General features: G+C 50.3%; 1 protein-coding gene across 1 annotated transcript in view; it reads left to right on the forward strand.

Moving 5' to 3' along the window:
• SH3PXD2B (SH3 and PX domains 2B) overlaps positions 1 to 19112 on the forward strand; it is a 112699-nt gene that overhangs the window by 14698 nt on the left and 78889 nt on the right. The window contains exon 2 of the mRNA XM_082835889.1: positions 17165 to 17245. Within this exon, the coding sequence (XP_082692015.1) occupies positions 17165 to 17245 (81 nt within the window). The remainder of the gene's footprint in view (positions 1 to 17164; positions 17246 to 19112) is intronic.

Genomic DNA, 19112 nt, shown 5'->3' on the forward strand with positions numbered 1-19112 from the left:
GGAGAACTCCTATGCATCCCTCAAGATCCAGAGCAGTTGTTTTTTCATCTGGAAAGCCTCTCTAGGTGCCACCAACAGAATTAGCCCTCATCCCCTCTGTGCTCCAACAGCAGCTGTAAAGCGTTCCTTAGGGGGCCTGTGGCCTATGAGAAGACTCTACTACTGTCTTTTCTGTTGAGTACCTACTGTATGCCAGGCACTGTGCTGGGCCCTTTAGGTGTGAACCAAGACCCATCTGACCACATATGTTAGGCTTTTTTCACCATGTCCCACAGCCCTGGTTTATTTTATTTTATTTTTTTGGCCACGCCACGTGGCATGTGGTATCTTAGTTCCCCGACCAGGGATCAAACCGTTCCCCCTGCAGTGGGAGCACAGAGTCTTAACCACTGGACCACCAGGGAAGTCCCCCATGGCCCTGGTTTAGATCTTAGCTCTGCCACATGCCGGCTGTGTGACCTCGTCTGAGCCAGTGTCACCATATCCCGTGACGTAACATAAATGAAGGACTTAGCATCGTGCCCAATCGGCCCAGTGAACGTGGCTCATTTTGATTCTTTTTCATTACTCAGACAGCTTTACTCCTACTGCCTGTGTGCCTTGCACATAGTGGGTGCTCTCGTTGGCCGCCCAGTTCTCCCCCTAGGCAACCCTTCTAACACAGGAGAGGCCCTCTCTCGGCTCCATTTCCTGCATTGCCCCGGGCTCCTCTGAGGCCTGGCAGCCTCGGAGATCTCCACGAGGCCTCAGTGCCTGCCTTGGAGGCTTTCCTAGAAAGCTAGCCTTCAGGTTGGTTTCGGCCGAGCCTGGCTCCAGCTGCCAGCACCTCTGCTTGCCATTGGAAAGCTCCCCGTGCCGCTTCGGGCCAGATGTGTGCAAGGCTGTGAGTTGGCAGCCAGAGGCCCGGGCTGGTGCTGCACACCCAGTCCAGCAAGTGTTTCCACCAGCTCCGTGTCTCCATCTAGAAGAACGGAGGTGCTGCACCCGGCCGGCCCTGCAAGTGGGTCATGCTGCTTGCCATCTGGATGAGGCTCCGGCAGTCATGGAAGGATGGGCTCCAGGGAGAGGCTGTTGATTGGATTTCACAGAGTGACATTCGTGACTTTTCCCTTTCGCTTAGTTCACCTCAAAAGATTTGAGTTGGCCGGCCTGAGCCACCAGTGCCTCACCTCTGTAACGGGGTTATCAGTGATTGCACTCAAAGCTTCCTGTAAGTCAGGCCATGTGCCAAGCTCCTGTCCTGCCTTAGCCTGTTGAATCCTTAGCCAACCCTATAAAGTAGGTACGACTATTCTCTCCATTCTACAGATGAGAAAATAGAGGCTCGGAGCCATGAAATGACTTGTAAAGTCCCACAGCAGCTTTAAGCTGTAGAGCCGAGAATCATACCTGGGTACCCTAAAGCCAGTGTCTGTCTTTTTTTTTTTTTTTTAATGACACTAAGGAGTGATTTTTATTTTTAATTTTTGACTTACATGTGTGCAGGAAAATTCCCTTTTTTGGTATAGCATTCCATGAGCTTTTATACATGCGTAGGTTCTCGTAACCACCGCCCGAAACAGGATGCAGCATAATTCCATCACCTCCTAAGAATTCCCTCGGGCTGCCCTGACTCTCAAATGGTATGGGATGCTGCCTCCACCTGCAGTTGGAATTGCTCCTGCGCTGTTCTCTTTTTCTCCATCTCCTGTCCAGAGAGGTCTTGGGGTGAGACGTGGACTTCTCTCCCAGGGCTGGGCCCTGTGCCTGCATTCTTCTCTGTAACAAAGCTGGTTCTGTTTCCAGCACCCTTGGCAGTTGAGCTGTTCACTCAGCCATTCCAAGAGCATTGTTACCCCAGACTCAGAGAGCCTTGAGTGAGGTCACCTTGATTTATGACCGTGTGGCCCTGTCTTGGCTTTTTGTCTGTCTGTCCGCCTGTTGGTCTCCCACCAGGCAGTTCCTGAGAGCCCAGTGTCACCAGGCACTGGAAAGATTGTGGTGAATGAGACAGACCTGGCCCCTGTCCCTTGAGGGCTCCCAGGGGAGTGGGGTGACAGTCACGTGAACAGAACAGCACACCCAGAGGAATGTGTGCTGAGTGACGGCAGCCCTAGTGGCTGTGGGAACCCAGAGAAAGGAGGCCAGACCCAGACTGGGGGTCTCCAGTAAGGCTTCCAAGAGGAGGCAGCCTCTAAGCTGACACCTAGGAAGTGAAGAGTTGCTACAAAGGTGAAGGGAGAGAAGATCCTCCCTCCAGAGGCAGTGGCAGGTGCAAGGACCAGAGGCAAGGGAGCACCTGGCCAGGTGCCCCGACATGCCTTTGTTGTCTTCCTCCACTAGGCTGAAAGCTCCAGGTGGACAGGGACTTCTGTCTTCCTCATTCACGGCCATATCCCCAGCCCTCGGAAGGGAGCCTGGTACACAGTAGGTGCCCTTGTCTGTATTTGCTGAATGAATGAATGAACGAACTGAGATGTTTGAAGCAGAGGAGAGACACGATTCAATTTGTGCTTTAGAGAGACCGACCCTGTCTCCCACCTCCTGGCCTGGCACCCCTCTGCCCCCAGGTACAGTCTGAGACCTCAGCTCCACCACCCACCTGAGTGGGCTGGGGACAAAAAGCATCTTCTCTGCCACTCACACCACAAGCACTTGTCTTTGGGCCCTATTCCAAGCAATCGCTTAATTGAAAAGAGAAAAATTGGCAGCCGGCCACCCCCAGAGTGTCACTTGCTCTGGCGCCTGAGCTTGGTGATTCCTGATGCTGACTTGGGACAGGAAAGCTCTGGCCTGGGACCAGGAGAGCCAAGGCCTGGCCTTGGGGGTCTGGAAGGAGGAGAAGGGACTTCAGAGGCTGAAGGAGCTGGGCTTGGAACTGAAGTCGCTTACTTCCCAACTGCGTGACCTCAGGCATGGTGGCATCCTGGGTTTCCACCTCCCCAACCTGAGGGCGGACCCCCCCCCGTCCCGCCAGGTGTTTCATGATGATTGACAGGATGTTGGTAAAGCACCTTGCACAGGGCCAGCGCATAGCAGCAGGTTCCCCAGCGTGGTTGCTGATCTTATCTCGGCCCTCCCGCCACTCATCCTGGTCCTGCCTCACTCTGACATGACACTCAGGCGGCATTTCTCAGGATTAAACTTAATGTACCTTCTTTAAAAAGATAAATATGCGTTCCTCAGCACTTCCGGTGGCGATGCTGCTCTGGGTGTTAGGAAATCAAATACACTGTGGGTGTTGCAATTCCAAAAAGAGGTTGGGAGTGCTGACCTACATAGGCCAGATGCTGGGCAGACAGCTGGAGAGAGCTGACAGATCGGAACCAAAGGGAACGTGTGGTCTCCACGGGGACAGCAGAATCATGTTTCCCATTAGTTAAGCCGGTGGAGCCCATCCAACTGCCTCTGCCCTCTCCTCACTCTCCCCCCTCTCCTTGCTCTCTCCCACTCTCCTCCACCCTTCTCTCTTTCTCTCCCTCCCTCCCTCCCTCCTACCCCCACCCACCCCCGCCCCAGACTGTGTCCTCCACCTTAAGCCTGGGCAGCAGATAGCCAACGAGGTGGATCTGGAGCCCAGCCATTCATTACCAAGCTGCTCCCAGAAACCCAGCCAGTGTGGGAGCTTTATTGGGGTGGCCGGGGAGGTCACACTTACCTTTTAAAGCTGGTTTCTTAAACCAGGGTTTATAGACTCTTGGACTCCCTCGGACATATTCCCAGGAGCCCTCTCTGCAAGGAGTGGGTTCATCTAGATCTGGAAACTAACGCTGCTGCTTGATTTCAGGGCTGCACGTGTTTTTGTATTTAATGAAGGTTGCTCTGGCTGCAGTGCAGGACAGCTTTAGTTATCCTGGGCTGAGGACTTGCTGCAGAAACTGTGTGATCCGTGGGCAGAAGCCATAGCCCCTCAGTATGCTGCGTGAGAGACAAGAGTTTTTCCTCCCTCTGGCTAAAAAGGGCTCTGCTGTTTCTCAGGTCTGAGAAACAGCATTCTGGAGTGGAACTCCGACATCCTCAGCACCTCCCAAGAGGAGCCCTAGGTCTGGTTCCAGCTCTCCTCCTTGCACGCTGTGTGGCCTTGGCAAGTCCCTTCCCCTCTCTGACCTCGTAACCCCAGCTATAAAATGAGGGACGGTCTAGAGCAGGATTTTTGTATATTTTAAAGTCTTGGAACCCCCTGCTGTCGGCCTGAAGCAGGCAAAGGAGGACTGTGGGCAATGGAGGATCCCAGGCCCTGTCTAAAGTCTCCACTGATGGTTGCCTTGTGGCAGCGCGGACCCACAAGGTCTGGCGATTGGGCCTGCAGGCTGCCAGGTTACACCCTCTTCCATATATAGAAGAGCTAAAAGTGGGAGTGCCTCGTGGAAACCAGGATGGAGAACCCAGAGCCCGACCCACCTCACCAGGAGCCTGGGGCTTCTTGCAGGACAATTTGACCGCTGGCCTAATCACCTAAGAACTCTCCAGATTTAAATTCCTCTGGGGGAGTCGTTGTGCAGGAGGCCCAGAGGGGCATGAGGAGCTTGCAAGGAAATTTGGATACTGCCGTGGAAGTGGAAAGAGTCCATAGCTAAGAGTGGAACCCTTAGTAAGTCGCTACACCCCTCGGTTCCTTTGTTTGTTTGTTTGTTTTTAAACAGGACGAGACAAGGTGTAGTAAGTGTCAGGAGTCAGGAAGGGCTTCACGGGGAGATGCTTTTTTTTTTTTTTTTTTTAAGATGTTGGGGGTAGGAGTTTATTTATTTATTTTTGCTGTGTTGGGTCTTCGTTTCTGTGCGAGGGCTTTCTCTAGTTGCAGCAAGCAGGGGCCACTCTTCATCGCGGTGCGCGGGCCTCTCACTATCGTGGCCTCTCTTGTTGCGGAGCACAGGCTCCGGACGCGCAGGCTCAGTAGTTGTGGCTCACGGGCCTAGTTGCTCCGCGGCATGTGGGATCCTCCCAGACCAGGGCTCGAACCCGTGTGCCCTGCATTAGCAGGCAGATTCTCAACCACTGCGCCACCAGGGAAGCCTCCCTCGGTCCCTTTGTTAAATGGAGGGGTTGCTCTAGAATCAGGGATGTGTGCCGTACACATCCTCCCAGTCCCAGGTGCCCAGGGCAGACATTGCTAATAGAGCACGGATCTCTGTCTTGCTGATGTTCCTTTCTCACAGCCCTTGCAGGTAAACAGCCCCAACTCTCTGTCCCACTGGTGCCCTCTCTTTAGATGTTTTCTTTGGTCTCCCAGGTCATTCCAGGTTCCCCACCAGCACTGTAGAGCCAGGAGAGGGCTTCCAACTTGAGAAATGTGGGCTTGTTGGCCTGTAAACAACAGAGCCCCAGACAGAGTGAGAATGGCAAGGAGTTCACTAAAACAGCACTGCCCTCATTGTTGATCATCCTCCCGGCACCATCACAACGTTTGGCATAGCCGCAAACCCCCTGTACTACATATTCTTAATTCAGTATTCTTCAAAGTGACTCAATTTTTTACTTCAATTATTTTTAAAGGGAAACTTTAGCTGTCCACCATAAATGGAAAACCAGCAGCCCTCGCTAGAAATAGAAGGAAACTAAATAGAAAGGAAGAAGAAAATCAGTGTGTTAAAGTTCTTCCTGGCAAGCGTTGCCTGCCGTGAGGTCTTCTGTCCCTTCTTCAGGAAATGAGACCAGCAAGTGTTGGAAGGGGTGTTGAAAAGCCGCTATTGCCAACTTTCTGAGCCAGTCAGGGCCGGAAGGGAATGGCAGAGACTAACTTTCTCACTATGGGATTCCCTGCAGTTTAGTGCCGAGCCCTGAATCACCTAAAACCGGCCGGTGTGCTCGAGCTCCTGCATACGTTGAGACAGTGATCTAAGGACCGTCACTTTGAAAAACGCTTGGACCAGACCCTCCCCCAGATTTAAACCTCTGGCCACTGCAACCCAGATCAAAATGTAATCACTTTGTCATGTGACTAGTGCAGAAGCCACACCCCTTCTAATTAATATCAGCGGGGAATTACAACCAGATTCTTTGCCAGCCCTAGAAACCCCACCATAGAGATTTGCAAAGCAAAGTGAGATTGGAGGACATTCCCCCGTGCCTCGGGGATCTTATTCACTGGGCAAAAACACCTTCTCATGTTCTCTAGTTCACGTGATGAAAGCATATGAGATCACAGTGCTCCGGAGGTGGGGCAACAGCTGTTTCATATCATCCTGCCCTGGGGATGGCATATCGATGGAGTTCTGGGGCCTTTCCAAGAGTTGCAGCCATGGGCAGAGGTGCGGGCCAGTGGGTCTGCAGGGATAAGGCATGTCAGTTAAGCAGAGCTGCCTGGAGCTCGCCTGTTTCTGTTACGTAGCCGTGCCCAGGCCTGGCTCCAGCTGTTGTTCAAGGGCCTCTAAGCTTTGTTCTGTTTTAAATCTTTATTCATGGGTGACCTGACCTTAGAAATGGAACATAAATTTCTGTGTGTCTAGTGGGATCCCTCCAGGCACTGGGAGCCCACACTCCATTGGGCTGGGTTGGACCTGCCAAAGGAGGTGACTGTGGAGGAGTTAGGAAGCATTTGTGGAACATTCTCCCTCAAGTCCCAGCCACAAGCGGAGATTCTAACCAACACAGATTCCATTTCTGGAGCTGCAAAAAAATATCTCATTCGATCTTTGCCTGTGAGGTAGGAAGGATGAGTGTCCTTATCCCCATTTTTCAGAGAACACAAAGGCTCAAAGGGGCAAAAGACTTTCCCGAACTTAGAGTGAGGTCAGGACTAAGACACCCTCTGCCAACTCCCAGCTTCCTCCCATCCCACACTCCCACCTCTGTCATCGGCTGTACCTGCACCCAGGAGGTGCTCCGTGATCTGGAAGGATGTTCCAGAGGAACGGCCCTAGGACTGAGCCGAGATAGTGAGGGAAGATGGGGTTCAACCTTGGTGTTCCAGACGAGAGAGTGTGTCACAGACACCCTTCTTCCTGTTCTCCTAGGAAAGTGACATTTTCGTTCTGATTATAAAAGAAAATACACAGTAGAACATCTGGAGAATACAAGAAAGCTTCAAGAAGAGAATTTTTAAAGTCTTAACATATTCCTACCAACCCAGAGCAAACCAAATATATACATGTTTATATATATATGTATATATATATGTATGTATAGATCAGTGGTTTATAGACATACACACACACTTTATATACAATATAGTCCATCCACATTACTTGCCGGTTCCGTATTTGGGAATTTGCCTACTTGCTAAAATTTATTTCTAATCCAGCATCAGTACTTGTAGTGTTTTCCCGGTCGCTTGCAGATGTGGGCATGTGCGTGGCAGCAAAAACTGTGTGGCCTGAGGTGCATTTTCCCAGCTGGGGTTGAAGGAGGCAACCTCTGCCTTCTTGTTCCAGCTCTTATACTCTGAACAAGTGTCTTTTTCATGGTCTCTTTATTGCCACATTGTATACATCTCGTGCTTTTTTTGGTCATTTCGCTGTTTAACATGGCCTCAAACCTAGTGCTAAAGGGCTGTCCAGTGTTCCTAAGTGTGACGTGTCTTTTGGAGGTGTTAGGTAAGCTTCGTTCAGGCATGAGTTACAGTGCCACTGGCCATGAGTTCAAGCTTAATGAATCAACAATATACATTAAATAAGGTGTCATTAAACAGAAACGTACAGCAAGGCTGTGTATTGATCTTTGGATGAAAATGTTGTGATCAGAGGCTCACAGGACCCCAGCCCTCATTTCCCCTGGTTCTGTGTTCACTAAGTCGGCCTTCACCGTAATACACAAATGAAATATACACAAGCACACGCATACACTTACATACTGTATACATAAGTTTTCTGAGATTAGATTGTTGTTTTAGACTGTTCTTTCACCTAAGATAATGCCTGAACTTTCCCCTGTATCACAGAATTCGTTTAGCGGCACACAAACCTTCTTCATGCTAAGAGGGAAATGAACTAGAAGGCCAGTCCCCTGCGTCATAGCGGCCCTGGGTGGGCAGGTGGGCCCTAGAGGCAGGAGCTAGAGTGCGGACGGGAGCCAAGCAGGGCTCTCCCTGCCTCTCCTTTCTCTGCCTCTCCTTCGTTCGTCCCTCTCTGCAGACCAAATGTCAGTCACAAACTGGAGGTGGCTCAGGCTGCAGGCGCATCCTCTCGAATGGAGCTGATATATTCAGGTCTGATTTCAGGTGCCTGAGAAACTGACCATGCCTGGATCAGTCAGCTGTGGCTGTGAGATGAAACAAGTGGTGCTTCTCATGGAGGTGGGGGTCCACAGATGAACTTTTGGCATCTGCCAGGGGGCTTTTTTCTTTTCTGTCTTCCAAAAGCAGTCTAAGTTGAAGAAAAGTGGCCTCTGGAGGCCCTGGGACAGGGTGGTCCTCAGAGGACAGGGGTCACTGTGGCCCAGGCTACATGACACCTAATTCCATCTATGAACAGGTGGGATTTTTCACCCTCTTTATGGCAGCTTCTGGCAAGTCAGAATGACCTGGGACTCCCTGGGATGATCCTCACCCCCAGGTAGAGGAGGGAAGGCCAGGGCTGCTAGAGCCCCGGCACCAAGCAGGCTCACATGTGTGGTGGCCCAACATTTGCTCCCCTGCACTCAGGCTGAGGCCCAAGGGTTGGGGTGGGAGGTGGCAGGGTCTTCCCCCCAGACACCAACGGGGAGGGATCAGGGCCCTGACTCACCCAGCAGCTGGGAGACCTGTGCCCCAGACTCAGGTGAGCTGGACCTGTGTTCCCAGGCCCTGGAGGGACAGTCCCTCTGCACCCCCCTGGAGAAGACAGTGGAAGAAGCAGCGCCGGGGGGAGATGGGGACAGATGGGGACTGGAGGGTGGGCTGCAGGAGGGGCTCACCTGTAGAGACAACGAGCAGGGGCGAGGTCCCCTCAGCTTTATGTCCCTGTGTTTAGCTCAAAGTGAGGAGGAGGATGATAGCTTCTCTTCATGGAACATTTACCGTGTGCCAGGCCCCAAGCCCAGCACTCTCCATGCATTTTCTCATTTAATCATCACACTGTAACGATCCCCGTTTTTTACGGAGCAGGAAGCTGTGTCGCAGAGAGGTAAAGCTGCTTTCCCAATACCATGCCGCTAGTTGAGATGGAGGCAGAGGGTGAATCCAGGCCCTCTTAAGCCCTGAACTCAAAAGCCTCCCAGCAGGCTCTGAGGAAGAGGTAGAAAAATGAGCAGCCATCTCGTTGGTCCAACTGTGGCCCAGCTACTGGGTGGGGGCGTGATTCCCTGGTGCAGCAAGGCCGTCAGGGTTAGAGGTAACCTGGGTCAGAGTCCTTGCTCTGCACTGTGCAGCCTGTGACCTCAGGCAAGTCACTGCACTTCTGCGCCTCTATCCCTCTCTAGGACAATGTGGGAGGTATTAGCCTGGCCTGCAAGCTCGCGAGGATTTGGGGGAGACCAAGACCCAGTCATCTACCCACCTCGACCCCAAGCACCCTGGCGTGGCTGACTTAGAGGAAGTTTAGAAACCCAGGACTTCTGGCCCTGGTGACGCAGAGGCCCTGTGAGAAACCCGGACCTGGGGAGTCTAGAGTTTGCAAATCACGCAGGCCCTGATGCTGAGGTTGTGTAAGAAGGGATTTTGCTGGTGGCTAATTCCGGTTTAAGGCCTCCTCCGTGGCCCTCGGACACCAGTGTGGTCTCTGTGTTTGCTCATTCCCAGAGGGAGGGGTTGTGGTGAAGCAGGACAGGAGCCAGAGAGGGCTTGACTTCTTGGCATCTTCGTGTCTTCTTCATTTTTTTTCCACAAAGTACAGACTTTCCATTGTGCTCAGAGCTGGGCATACAGCATTCGGTGTATGTACAAGACAAGCATGGTTCCTGCTGTCAGCAGTTGCTGTAAAGTGTAGTCGACTTTGTGATGGGACAGTAGGTGCCAAGGGGCATGCACCAGCGAGACCCAACCTGATATTGGTGGGGTGGGAGAAGTCAGGGAGGGCTTCCTGGAGGAGGTGGCACTTGAGCTGTGCCCTAGGAGTAGACTTGTAGACCATCCCACATTCTGGATTTATCTGATTGTTTCCCTACGTGTCATTTAGCTTGCTCCTCTCCCTCCTGTACTTCCTATGAAGTGAAACTTAGGTCAAGAGACTTGAGATTCAGGTTAAGTATTTTGGTGACGATACTTGACAGAAGGTTTTGTATACTTCCTATTGCATCACCTCAGAGTCTAATTATCCCTCTTATTGGTCACGCTAGGTTTGATCACCTATTACAGTTGTGGTCGCCAGATCTCTCCATTGAAAAGGGACATTTTTCCCTTTGCTACGAGACTAATCCCTGGGGTGATATCTTCACCCCGTATGACTCTCCTTTTCTCCAACAACCTTTCACCCCATGGTTCAGCCTCCATCGAGGATCTTTCCAGAGTGGCTGTGCCGTCTTTTTTCCCCCCAGCAATGTCTGAGAGTTCAGGTGGTCCCACATTTTTGTCAGCACTTGTTTTTGTCAGTATTTTTTTCTATCTTAGCCATTCTAATGGATGCATGGTGATCCTTCATCATGGTTTTAATTTGCCTTTCTCTAATGGCTAATGATGTTGAATATCTTCTCATGGACTTACTTGCCATCCATATATCCTCTTTTTTTTTTTTTTTTTTTTTTGCGGTACGCGGGCCTCTCACTGCCGTGGCCTCTCCCATTGCGGAGCACAGGCTCCGGACGTGCAGGCCTAGCGGCCATGGCTCACGGGCCCAACCGCTCCGCGGCATGTGGGATCCTCCTGGACCAGGGCACGAACCCGCGTCCCCCGCCTCGGCAGGCGGACTCCCAAGCACTGCGCCACCAGGGAAACCCTCTCTCTCTTTTTTTTTTTAATAAATTTATTTATTTTATTTTTGACTGCGTTGGGTCTTCATTGCTGCACGCGGCGTTTCTCTAGTTGTGGCGAGTGGGGGCTACTCTTCGTTGCAGTGTGCGGGCTCTAGGTTCGCAGGCTTCAGTAGTTGTGGCTCGCAGGCTCTAGAGCGCAGGCTCAGTAGTTGTGGCACACAGGCTTAGTTGCTGCGTGGCATGTGGGATCCTCCCGGACCAGGGCTTGAACCCGTGTCCCCTGCATTGGCAGGCGGATTCTTAACCACTGCGCCACCGGGGAGGTCCCCATATATCCTCTTTGATGAAGTGTCTATTCCAATCTTTTGTCTATCGTGTAATTGGGTTGGTTGTTTCCTTACTGTTGAGTTGTGTTTTTTTTTTTTAATATATTCTGGATATAAGTTCTTCTTCAGGTATGCAGCACGTGTTTTGAGGGCTACACCAGGGAGAAAGTTATAAGTGTCACTTCCAGGCAGCATGACATGCACTTTGTAAATCTCTGAAGGAAATCTGCTTATTTATTTATTTACTTATTTATTTAAATTGTGATAAAATATACATAACATAAATGTTACCATTTCAACCATTTTTAAGTGCACAGTTCAGTAGCGTTAAGTACATTCACACTGTTGTGCAGCCGTCACCACCATCCATCTCCACGACTCTTCATCTTCCCAAATCCATTAAACACTAACTCCCCATTCCGCTTTCCCCAGCCTCTGGCAACCACCATTCTACTTTCTGTCTCTATGAATTTGAAAACTCTAACTACCTAGTGTAAGTGGAATCACACAGTATGTGTCTTTTTGTGACTGGTCTTTTTCATTTAGCATAATGTCCTCAAGGTTCATCCATGTTATAGCATATGTCAGAATTTCCTTTTTTAAGGCTGAATATAATATTACACATTTTGCTTATCCATTCATCTCTCAGTGGACGCTTGGGTTGTTTCTACCTTTTGGCTATTGTGACTAATGCTGCTACGAAAAAGTCTGCTTTTAATTGCTTAACACCAGGCCACTGAGTATTAACTGGGTTTGGGATATAATCCAAAAGCCAAGGTCGGATGTGTTAGGAATGCTTTGGTTGCAAGTAACAAAAACTAACTCATACTGACTTTAAATAAGAAAAAAGGTTTGGGCTTGTGTGTGTGGAATGTCTGGGATGCCAGGTCCAGGGGTTCAAGCAGTGTCACAGGACATGCCACTTTTCTCTCCCTCTGAGCTCTGCTTGCTTCTGTGCTTTCTACATCTTAAATCACGGTGTAGAGTTCTCCCAGCTCGCCACTGCAGTGGGGAAAAGGGTCACTTTCCTGATCATGCCATCAGAAGTCCCAGAATTGAGTCTCATCAGCCTGGCTTGGGTGACGTGCCCATCCCTGAACCATTGTTGGGATCAGGGACTGGTAGATTCTGGTTGGCCGGGCTTGGGACACATGATACTCCCTATCACAAAGACTAGGGGCGGGAGAAAGGTGACCCTGCAAGGGAAATCAGGGGCTATTACCAAAAGGAGAGAGGAGGTACTAGATAAGGAGGAATACCGGATACCTGCCATGAGGGAAAAGCGAACTGCACAGCTCACGTGTGCCGGGCATTGGCAAAGCCCTATATGTACCTTAGTTATTGCAGTGAGTCCTCAGGGGAGATTGCTGTCCTCATTTTAGAGAGAAGGACACTGTGGCCAGAGAGATTGGTACCTTGTGAGTTTCACCAAACAGCAGGGCTGGCATTAGAACCCAGTGCATGGGCTCTTTCACCAGCCCCCAAACCGTGGGCAAGGCCAAAGCCCTACATTGGGACAATTCTCATCAAAAAGTTAGATCTGTGCCTAAAAATGCAGACATTGTGCTCAGAGGTTGATTCCAATAAACCAGTTAGATCTGCTACAGAGTTCTTGTACCATAGGGACAGAACTTTAAAAATTGTAAACAGGGCTTCCCTGGTGGCGCAGTGGTTGAGAGTCCGCCTGCCGATGCAGGGGACGCGGGTTCGTGCCCCGGTCCGGGAAGACCCCACATGCCGCGGAGCGGCTGGGCCCGTGAGCCATGGCCGCTGAGCCTGTGCGTCCGGAGCCTGTGCTCCGCAACGGGAGAGGCCACAACAGTAAGAGGCCCGCGTACCGCAAAAAAAACAATTGTAAACAAGAGCTTCCTTGGTGGCACAGTGGTTAAGAATCCGCCTGCCAATGCAGGGGACATGGGATCGAGCCCTGGTCCAGGAAGATCCCACATGCCACAGAGCAACTAAGCCCATGCACCACAACTACTGAGCCTGTGCTCTAGAGCCCGCGAGCCACAGCTACTGAGCACGTGTGCCACAACTACTGAAACATGCCTAGAGCCCGTGCTCCACAGCAAGAGAAGCCACTGCAACAAGAAGCCCACACACCGCAACAAAGAGTAATCCCCGCTTGCTGCAACTAGAGAAAGCCCACGTACAGCAACAAAGACCCAACTCAGCCATAAATAAATAAATAAATGAATAAATAAATATTGGGAGATTGGGATTGACATGTATATACTAATATGTATAAAATGGATAACTAATAAGAAGCTGCTGTATAAAAAAATAAATAAAATTCTAAAATGCTGGATAAATAAAATTTTATAAAAATTAAAAGAAAACTAGAAAATATTACTGACAGAAATGAAAAAACACCTAAATAGAGTGACACACCTAAAAAAAATAAATATAACTAAATAAATAAATAAATTTAAAAAAAATTTTAAACAAGAGATCAAGAATGAATTATGTAAGCAGAATTTTTTTTTTCTGTTTATGGGTGTATGTTTTGGGTTGGTTTTAAAATCTTTGATGATATTTTATTTTATTTTTTTCTTGTTTTTAATCCACATTGGCATTGTCCTTCACGGATAGTCATACAGACTTTGTTTATACATCCCCCAGGGTGGGGACCTTTGGTAGGGTATTTTCTGGGACTCCATTTACTCATCTGGAAGGTGGGGCCATTGGGTTGGCTGAGTTCCATGGTCCCTTTCAGATATGGAAAAGCCCCCTTGCTAGTTTCCCTGCCCTTTTTCAAAACCATTTTCTGCACAGCAGCCAGAGGCATATAGATGGATATTTTTTTAAAACATACATTAAATTATGTCAAACGCCTCCTCCCCAGCCCCCTGCACCCCTCAAAACTTCAATAGAATAAAAATCCCTCACCGTGGCCTATAAGCCCTATAAGACCGTTGTGATACAGCTGCTGCCCCTCCTGGCCACATCCCCTCCTTCCCTGACAGCTCTGTCCTGCCGTAATGGTCTTCTGGTTCCTCAAACTTTCCAAGCATTTTCCAGCCTGCGTGTCTTCATTTGTACTTTGCATTCTGTCTGGAATACACTTTCCTCAGCTCTTCCCCAAGCCAGTTCCTCAGCCTTCAGGTCTCAGTTCAAAGGCTGCTCCCTCAGAGGGACCTTCCCTTCCAAGAACACCCACCGCCACCATCCCCATCCTGCGCTACCACAGCAGGCTTTGGGGTCCTTCCTAGCACTTACTGTAACTTAAATTATATACATATTTCCTCATCTGATGGTTTATTGCCCATCTTCCCACGGTCCAAGGGCAGTGTCCGAGGCTGTCCTGCTGCTCATTGTAACCCAGCACCTGGCAGAGGGCCTGGTACACAAGAGGTGTTTAATAAATGTTGTAGAGTGAATGAATGAATGGGAGCCACTCTAAATCGACACGCTGGAGGCTTGCTTAAGCAGCATTGATGTTTTCTTTCTCTCTCTCTCTCTCTCTCTTTCTTTCTCTTCGTTGCTGCTCATGGGCTTTTCTCTAGTTGCGGCTAGTGGAGGCTGCTCTTCGTTGCGGTGTGCGGGCTTCTCGTTGCGGTGGCTTCTCTTGTTGTGGAGCACGGGCTCTAGGCGCGTGGGCTTCAGTAGTTGTCGCACGCGGGCTCAGTAGTTGCGGTGCACGGGCTTAGTTGCTCCACGGCATGTGGGATCTTCTTGGACGAGGGCTCAAACCCATGTCCCCTGCATTGGCAGGCGGATTTTTAACCACTGCGCCACCAGGGATTCCCCTGTTTTCTTTTTAATAAGACTAATGACTATTCAGGTGGCTTTGGAGACAGCTCTTTTTGTCGTAAAATCACTTTTCCAGGGTGACTCTGCCTCCCCAAGGATGCCCTGCCCTGTCTTTTGGCTCTGTGAGGTACCCAGGACTCGTGGACACAAACAAGGCAGGGGGAGGTGGGATACCTGAATCCCTGGTGTTGAAATAGTCTGTCTTTCTGAACTGGGGCCGGGTAGACACTGGGGACTCAGAGTGAAGGGTACTAAGATTTCTTGAACTTTTCCTCTCTGCAAGGAGCTCAGAGCTTTACCTCTGATAATCATCACAATTCTATGTAAGATGGGCTCGATGACCCCGTTTTACAGATGGAAACTGAGGCCCTGGGGGTTAGGAAATTGCGTGAGTCTAGAGTTCAAATGCCTTCCTTCCTGCCTTGCTTCACTGAAATGAAATAGATGTTGGATTTAGGGTGGTTGTTCCTGGTGAACCCCTTAGCTGGGCATTCAAGGGCACCTCCCATCTTGTCTTGATTTGTCTTTACATTTTTCATCTCTTCTCACCTGGAAAATCTTCTCCCATAAGTCCCTGGTGTTCACAATGGGCTCTGGCTCTGGCCCCCCATAGCTCCTCCTTTTCCTGTCTTGAATGAAGGTATCCTAGCAAGAACTCATTTGGGAAGAGACTTTGTCTAAAACCGCTTTGGAAACCACTGCTAGGCGTGGTCCCCCATACTCCCTGAGCTCGTCTTTGCTCCACCATCATCCCTTACCACCGACGGGCTCTTCTTTCCTCTCCTGCTATCTAGATCTACATGTCCTTCAAGGTACACCATGATGACTTCAAGCTTCAGAGATCTCTCCCGCCCCCCTTCCTGCATCCGTCAGGACTAAATTACATGTGTCAGAAACCCAGCTTAAACTGGCTTCAGAAATAATCCCAGAGTGTGGGTGTTGCCCAGGATTTACTGGCTCAGGAAACTGAACAGACAAGGAGTAGATAGAGCTACAGGCAAAGCTGGACCTAAGGGTCAGACTGTGTCATCAGGATTCCACTGATACTGGCCTCATTCTCAGGCAGGCTCCTCCCAAGCGATAATGAGATGGCCCCCTGGCGTCTCCATGTTGCATCCTAACAGCCTAGCAACCTCAAAGAAAGCTTATCTTTCTCAGGGGTCAGAGCAGAAGTCCCAGGGCTGATTCTTACTGGCTGTGATTGGCCCGGCGTGGGTCATGTGCTCACTCCTCAACCAATCACTGTGGACAGTGGTACCCACCTTGGTGTCTAAGGGACTGTGTTGAGGTAGGGAAGGAGGCTCCCAGGAGGAAAGTCAAGGCACTCTGGTTGAAGGAAAGGTTAATCAGTACTGGGCAAAAAATAACAGATGTCCCCTGCCTACATGTTACTTATCTTCACTTATGCACGTGCTGTCTCCGCAGCTTACCCTCCACTCACAGAGGCAGGGGCCCTGCCTGTGTACCCCCGTGGCCTCTTTAACAACATCTAGCCCCTCGTGTTTATACAGCATTTCTCTGTTTCCAGATAGCTTTCACATATGTATGTTTTAAGTGTCAGAATTACCCTGTAACCACAGATAATTTGTGCAAGCCAGGAATGGATGTGCTGATCCCTTATCCCTTGAGTATCCAGGTGGTGTCCAGGGCCAGATGCTGTGACCTCCTGCTGCCACCTTGGTTTGCCCGAATTTGTTTTCAATGCATTATTTTCTGTGTGTGCTGTGACAGAGATTGAAAACGTGGCCCTGTGGTTTATAAAGTGGCTGTCTCCATCCTCCGTCTTAATCGAGTCCTCACACTCTCCCGGGAGGCAGCGGAAACAGATGCTGTTAACCCAGTTTACAGATGGAGAAACTGACATGCAGAGGGAAAAGATGAGTCAGCCCAGGCCCTAACTGGAGGAAATGGCGTGATGGCGTAGCTTATGAGAAATACAAGAGAGCTAAGAGCCGCAGGTTGCTGTGCCTTCTGACAAGTCCAAGTTTTAAGAATGATACTGACAAAGGAGCCAGCCCTGGGGCTCTCTGAATTGAGTGGGGGGTAAGAAATCGTGAGAGTAACGGCGTCTCCTGAGATGGGCAGGGTGCTTATGCTTTCCTATACCTGATTTCATGTAATCCTTTGCACAACTCTCAGAGGTGGGGGCATTTAGACCTATTTTATTGAAGAGGAAGCTGGGGCTCAGAGAGCGCAAGTAACCCGTCCAAGTCATACCGCTGGTCAGGGGCAGAGCTGAGATTCAAACCCAGGTCTTTCTGACTCTGAACCGCTTTGGTCTTGAGTCCTGGAGATGGAAAGACCCCCGTGGTGTTCACGCCTGTCTCCATCCCTCTCTGCAGGTCTACATCATCCGTGTCACGTGGTCCAGCGGCTCCACGGAGGCCATTTACCGGCGCTACAGCAAATTCTTTGATCTCCAGGTAAGGATTTGGGGTCTCCGGTGAGCTGCAAGGTGGGGAAGAGTTTATTTGGACTTACTTTCCACTTGGACTTCACAGCCACAGTGTTCTTGTTTAAAATGATGTCTATGCACTCACCTCAGCAGCACATATACTAAAATTGGAATGAGGTAGAGAAGATTAGCCTGGCCCCTGTGCAGGGGTGACACGCAAATTTGAGGAGCGGTCTATATTTTTCAAAAAAGGGTCCATCACTCTGGGGACATAAGTAATGGGCTGTATTGCCTTATGCTTTGATACTCAGTATTTTCCAAATAAAGGCTCCTGTTGAGTGCTCCAGACGGAGGCTGACCTGGAGACCGTTTCTGTTGGCCTTGAAGTGCAGATCTTGAACTGGTGTAGTCGTGTTGAGTGCGTTCAGACCTCGTGGACCTGTTCTGCTCTCAAGACGGACCCACGCCTGTTACCTCACCTTGGCCTCCTCTTCCCATCAGCCTCCTGGCTCGGCTCCTAAAATGCCTGCCGTGCTCTCAGGGCACCGTGCTCGCCTTCTCCTCTCCTCCGAGGCCTTTGCATTAGCTCTTCCTCACCTGGAACACCTCCTGCACCCTCCAGCCCCCTCGTGGTCTCATCCTCTGGGAAGCCTGGTCTGACTTCATTCCCTGGCCAGCGAAGGCCACCTCCTCTGCACCCCACAGCTCTGCATCCCTCTCTCCTGACTCTGTATTGAAGTCGTCTGCCTGTCCCCCTCTAAACTAGGACTCTCATGGGCAGGAACCACATCTTCATTATCCTCTCTTTCCTTCATGTTTTATTCAAGGACACTGTATGTATCCAGTGAGTGTTTGGTGAATGAATGAATGAACAAACGAAGGAATGAACTATAACCCCCATGAGCACCACCAGTCTCACAGGAAGCCTATGTGGACAGCTCTGTGTCAGCCCCTCCCCAGGAGGGTAAAAGATCTCTAACCCATGGGTCAGCAGCCTTATCCTGACGTCACCAAAGGCCAGCAGCTCAAAGCAAGTGTGTCATGAAAAGTCACAGTGCCTGATATGATGTAACGAAGTTCTTTAGAAAACACAGACCTCAGGAGGAGATGGGAACTTGCCCGGCTTCCTGAATCCATGAGTGTTCCCTGCCACTTGGTGAGGGGCTCACATAGCTCACAGGCCAACGTAAGGCCTCATCGAGATGACTGTCTTCTTTCCCTCTGTGTACCAGTTAGGATGCTTTGGTTGCAAGGGACAGAAACCCAACTCAAACTGGCCTAAGTAGATGGGGGGATTTGGGGGCTGGTGTGACAGAATGTCCTGGGAGAAGGAAACTGCCAGGCTTCAGGTGAAGCTTGATACAGGGCTCTCCTCTGTGTCCTCTCACCCAGCTTCTTCCTCTTGTTCTGAATTCCCAGTTTCCTGATGTTGCTTTATCCTCAGATCCCACATGGTTGCACAATGCTCTGGGCTCACACTTAGCAGGAAAGAGTGAAAGGTCACTTTGCAGAAGTCCCAGCAAACACAGTGTTGTGTTTCATAGGCTCATCTCGAAGCCAGTCGGTATGGTTGAGGAATGTGATGGCCAGTGGGCTTATCCGGTCCCTGCTCTGCCTCTCAGTCAGGGAGGTGGGGACTGAGACCTGGAGAGAACAGCTGTGATCCGATGTAGAGAAGGCATTGTGGGGACATCAGGAGACAGCCCGGGTCCTCCACACACCAGCCTGTCTTTCTGCCTTCCATGTTCTCTCTGGAGGTGATATTAACCACCGTCATCCTTGGTTGAACAGACCTAATCTGTTCCTAAAAATGTCAAATAGAGAATTTTCAGAGCCTGTGCGCCAATATTTTAAAAGGGGGAGGGGAGATAATAATGTGCCCCTAACCTGTTTCC

Source organism: Leucopleurus acutus (genome assembly GCF_964270905.1).
Source record: "Leucopleurus acutus genome assembly, chromosome: 3".
NCBI lineage: Eukaryota > Metazoa > Chordata > Mammalia > Artiodactyla > Delphinidae > Leucopleurus > Leucopleurus acutus.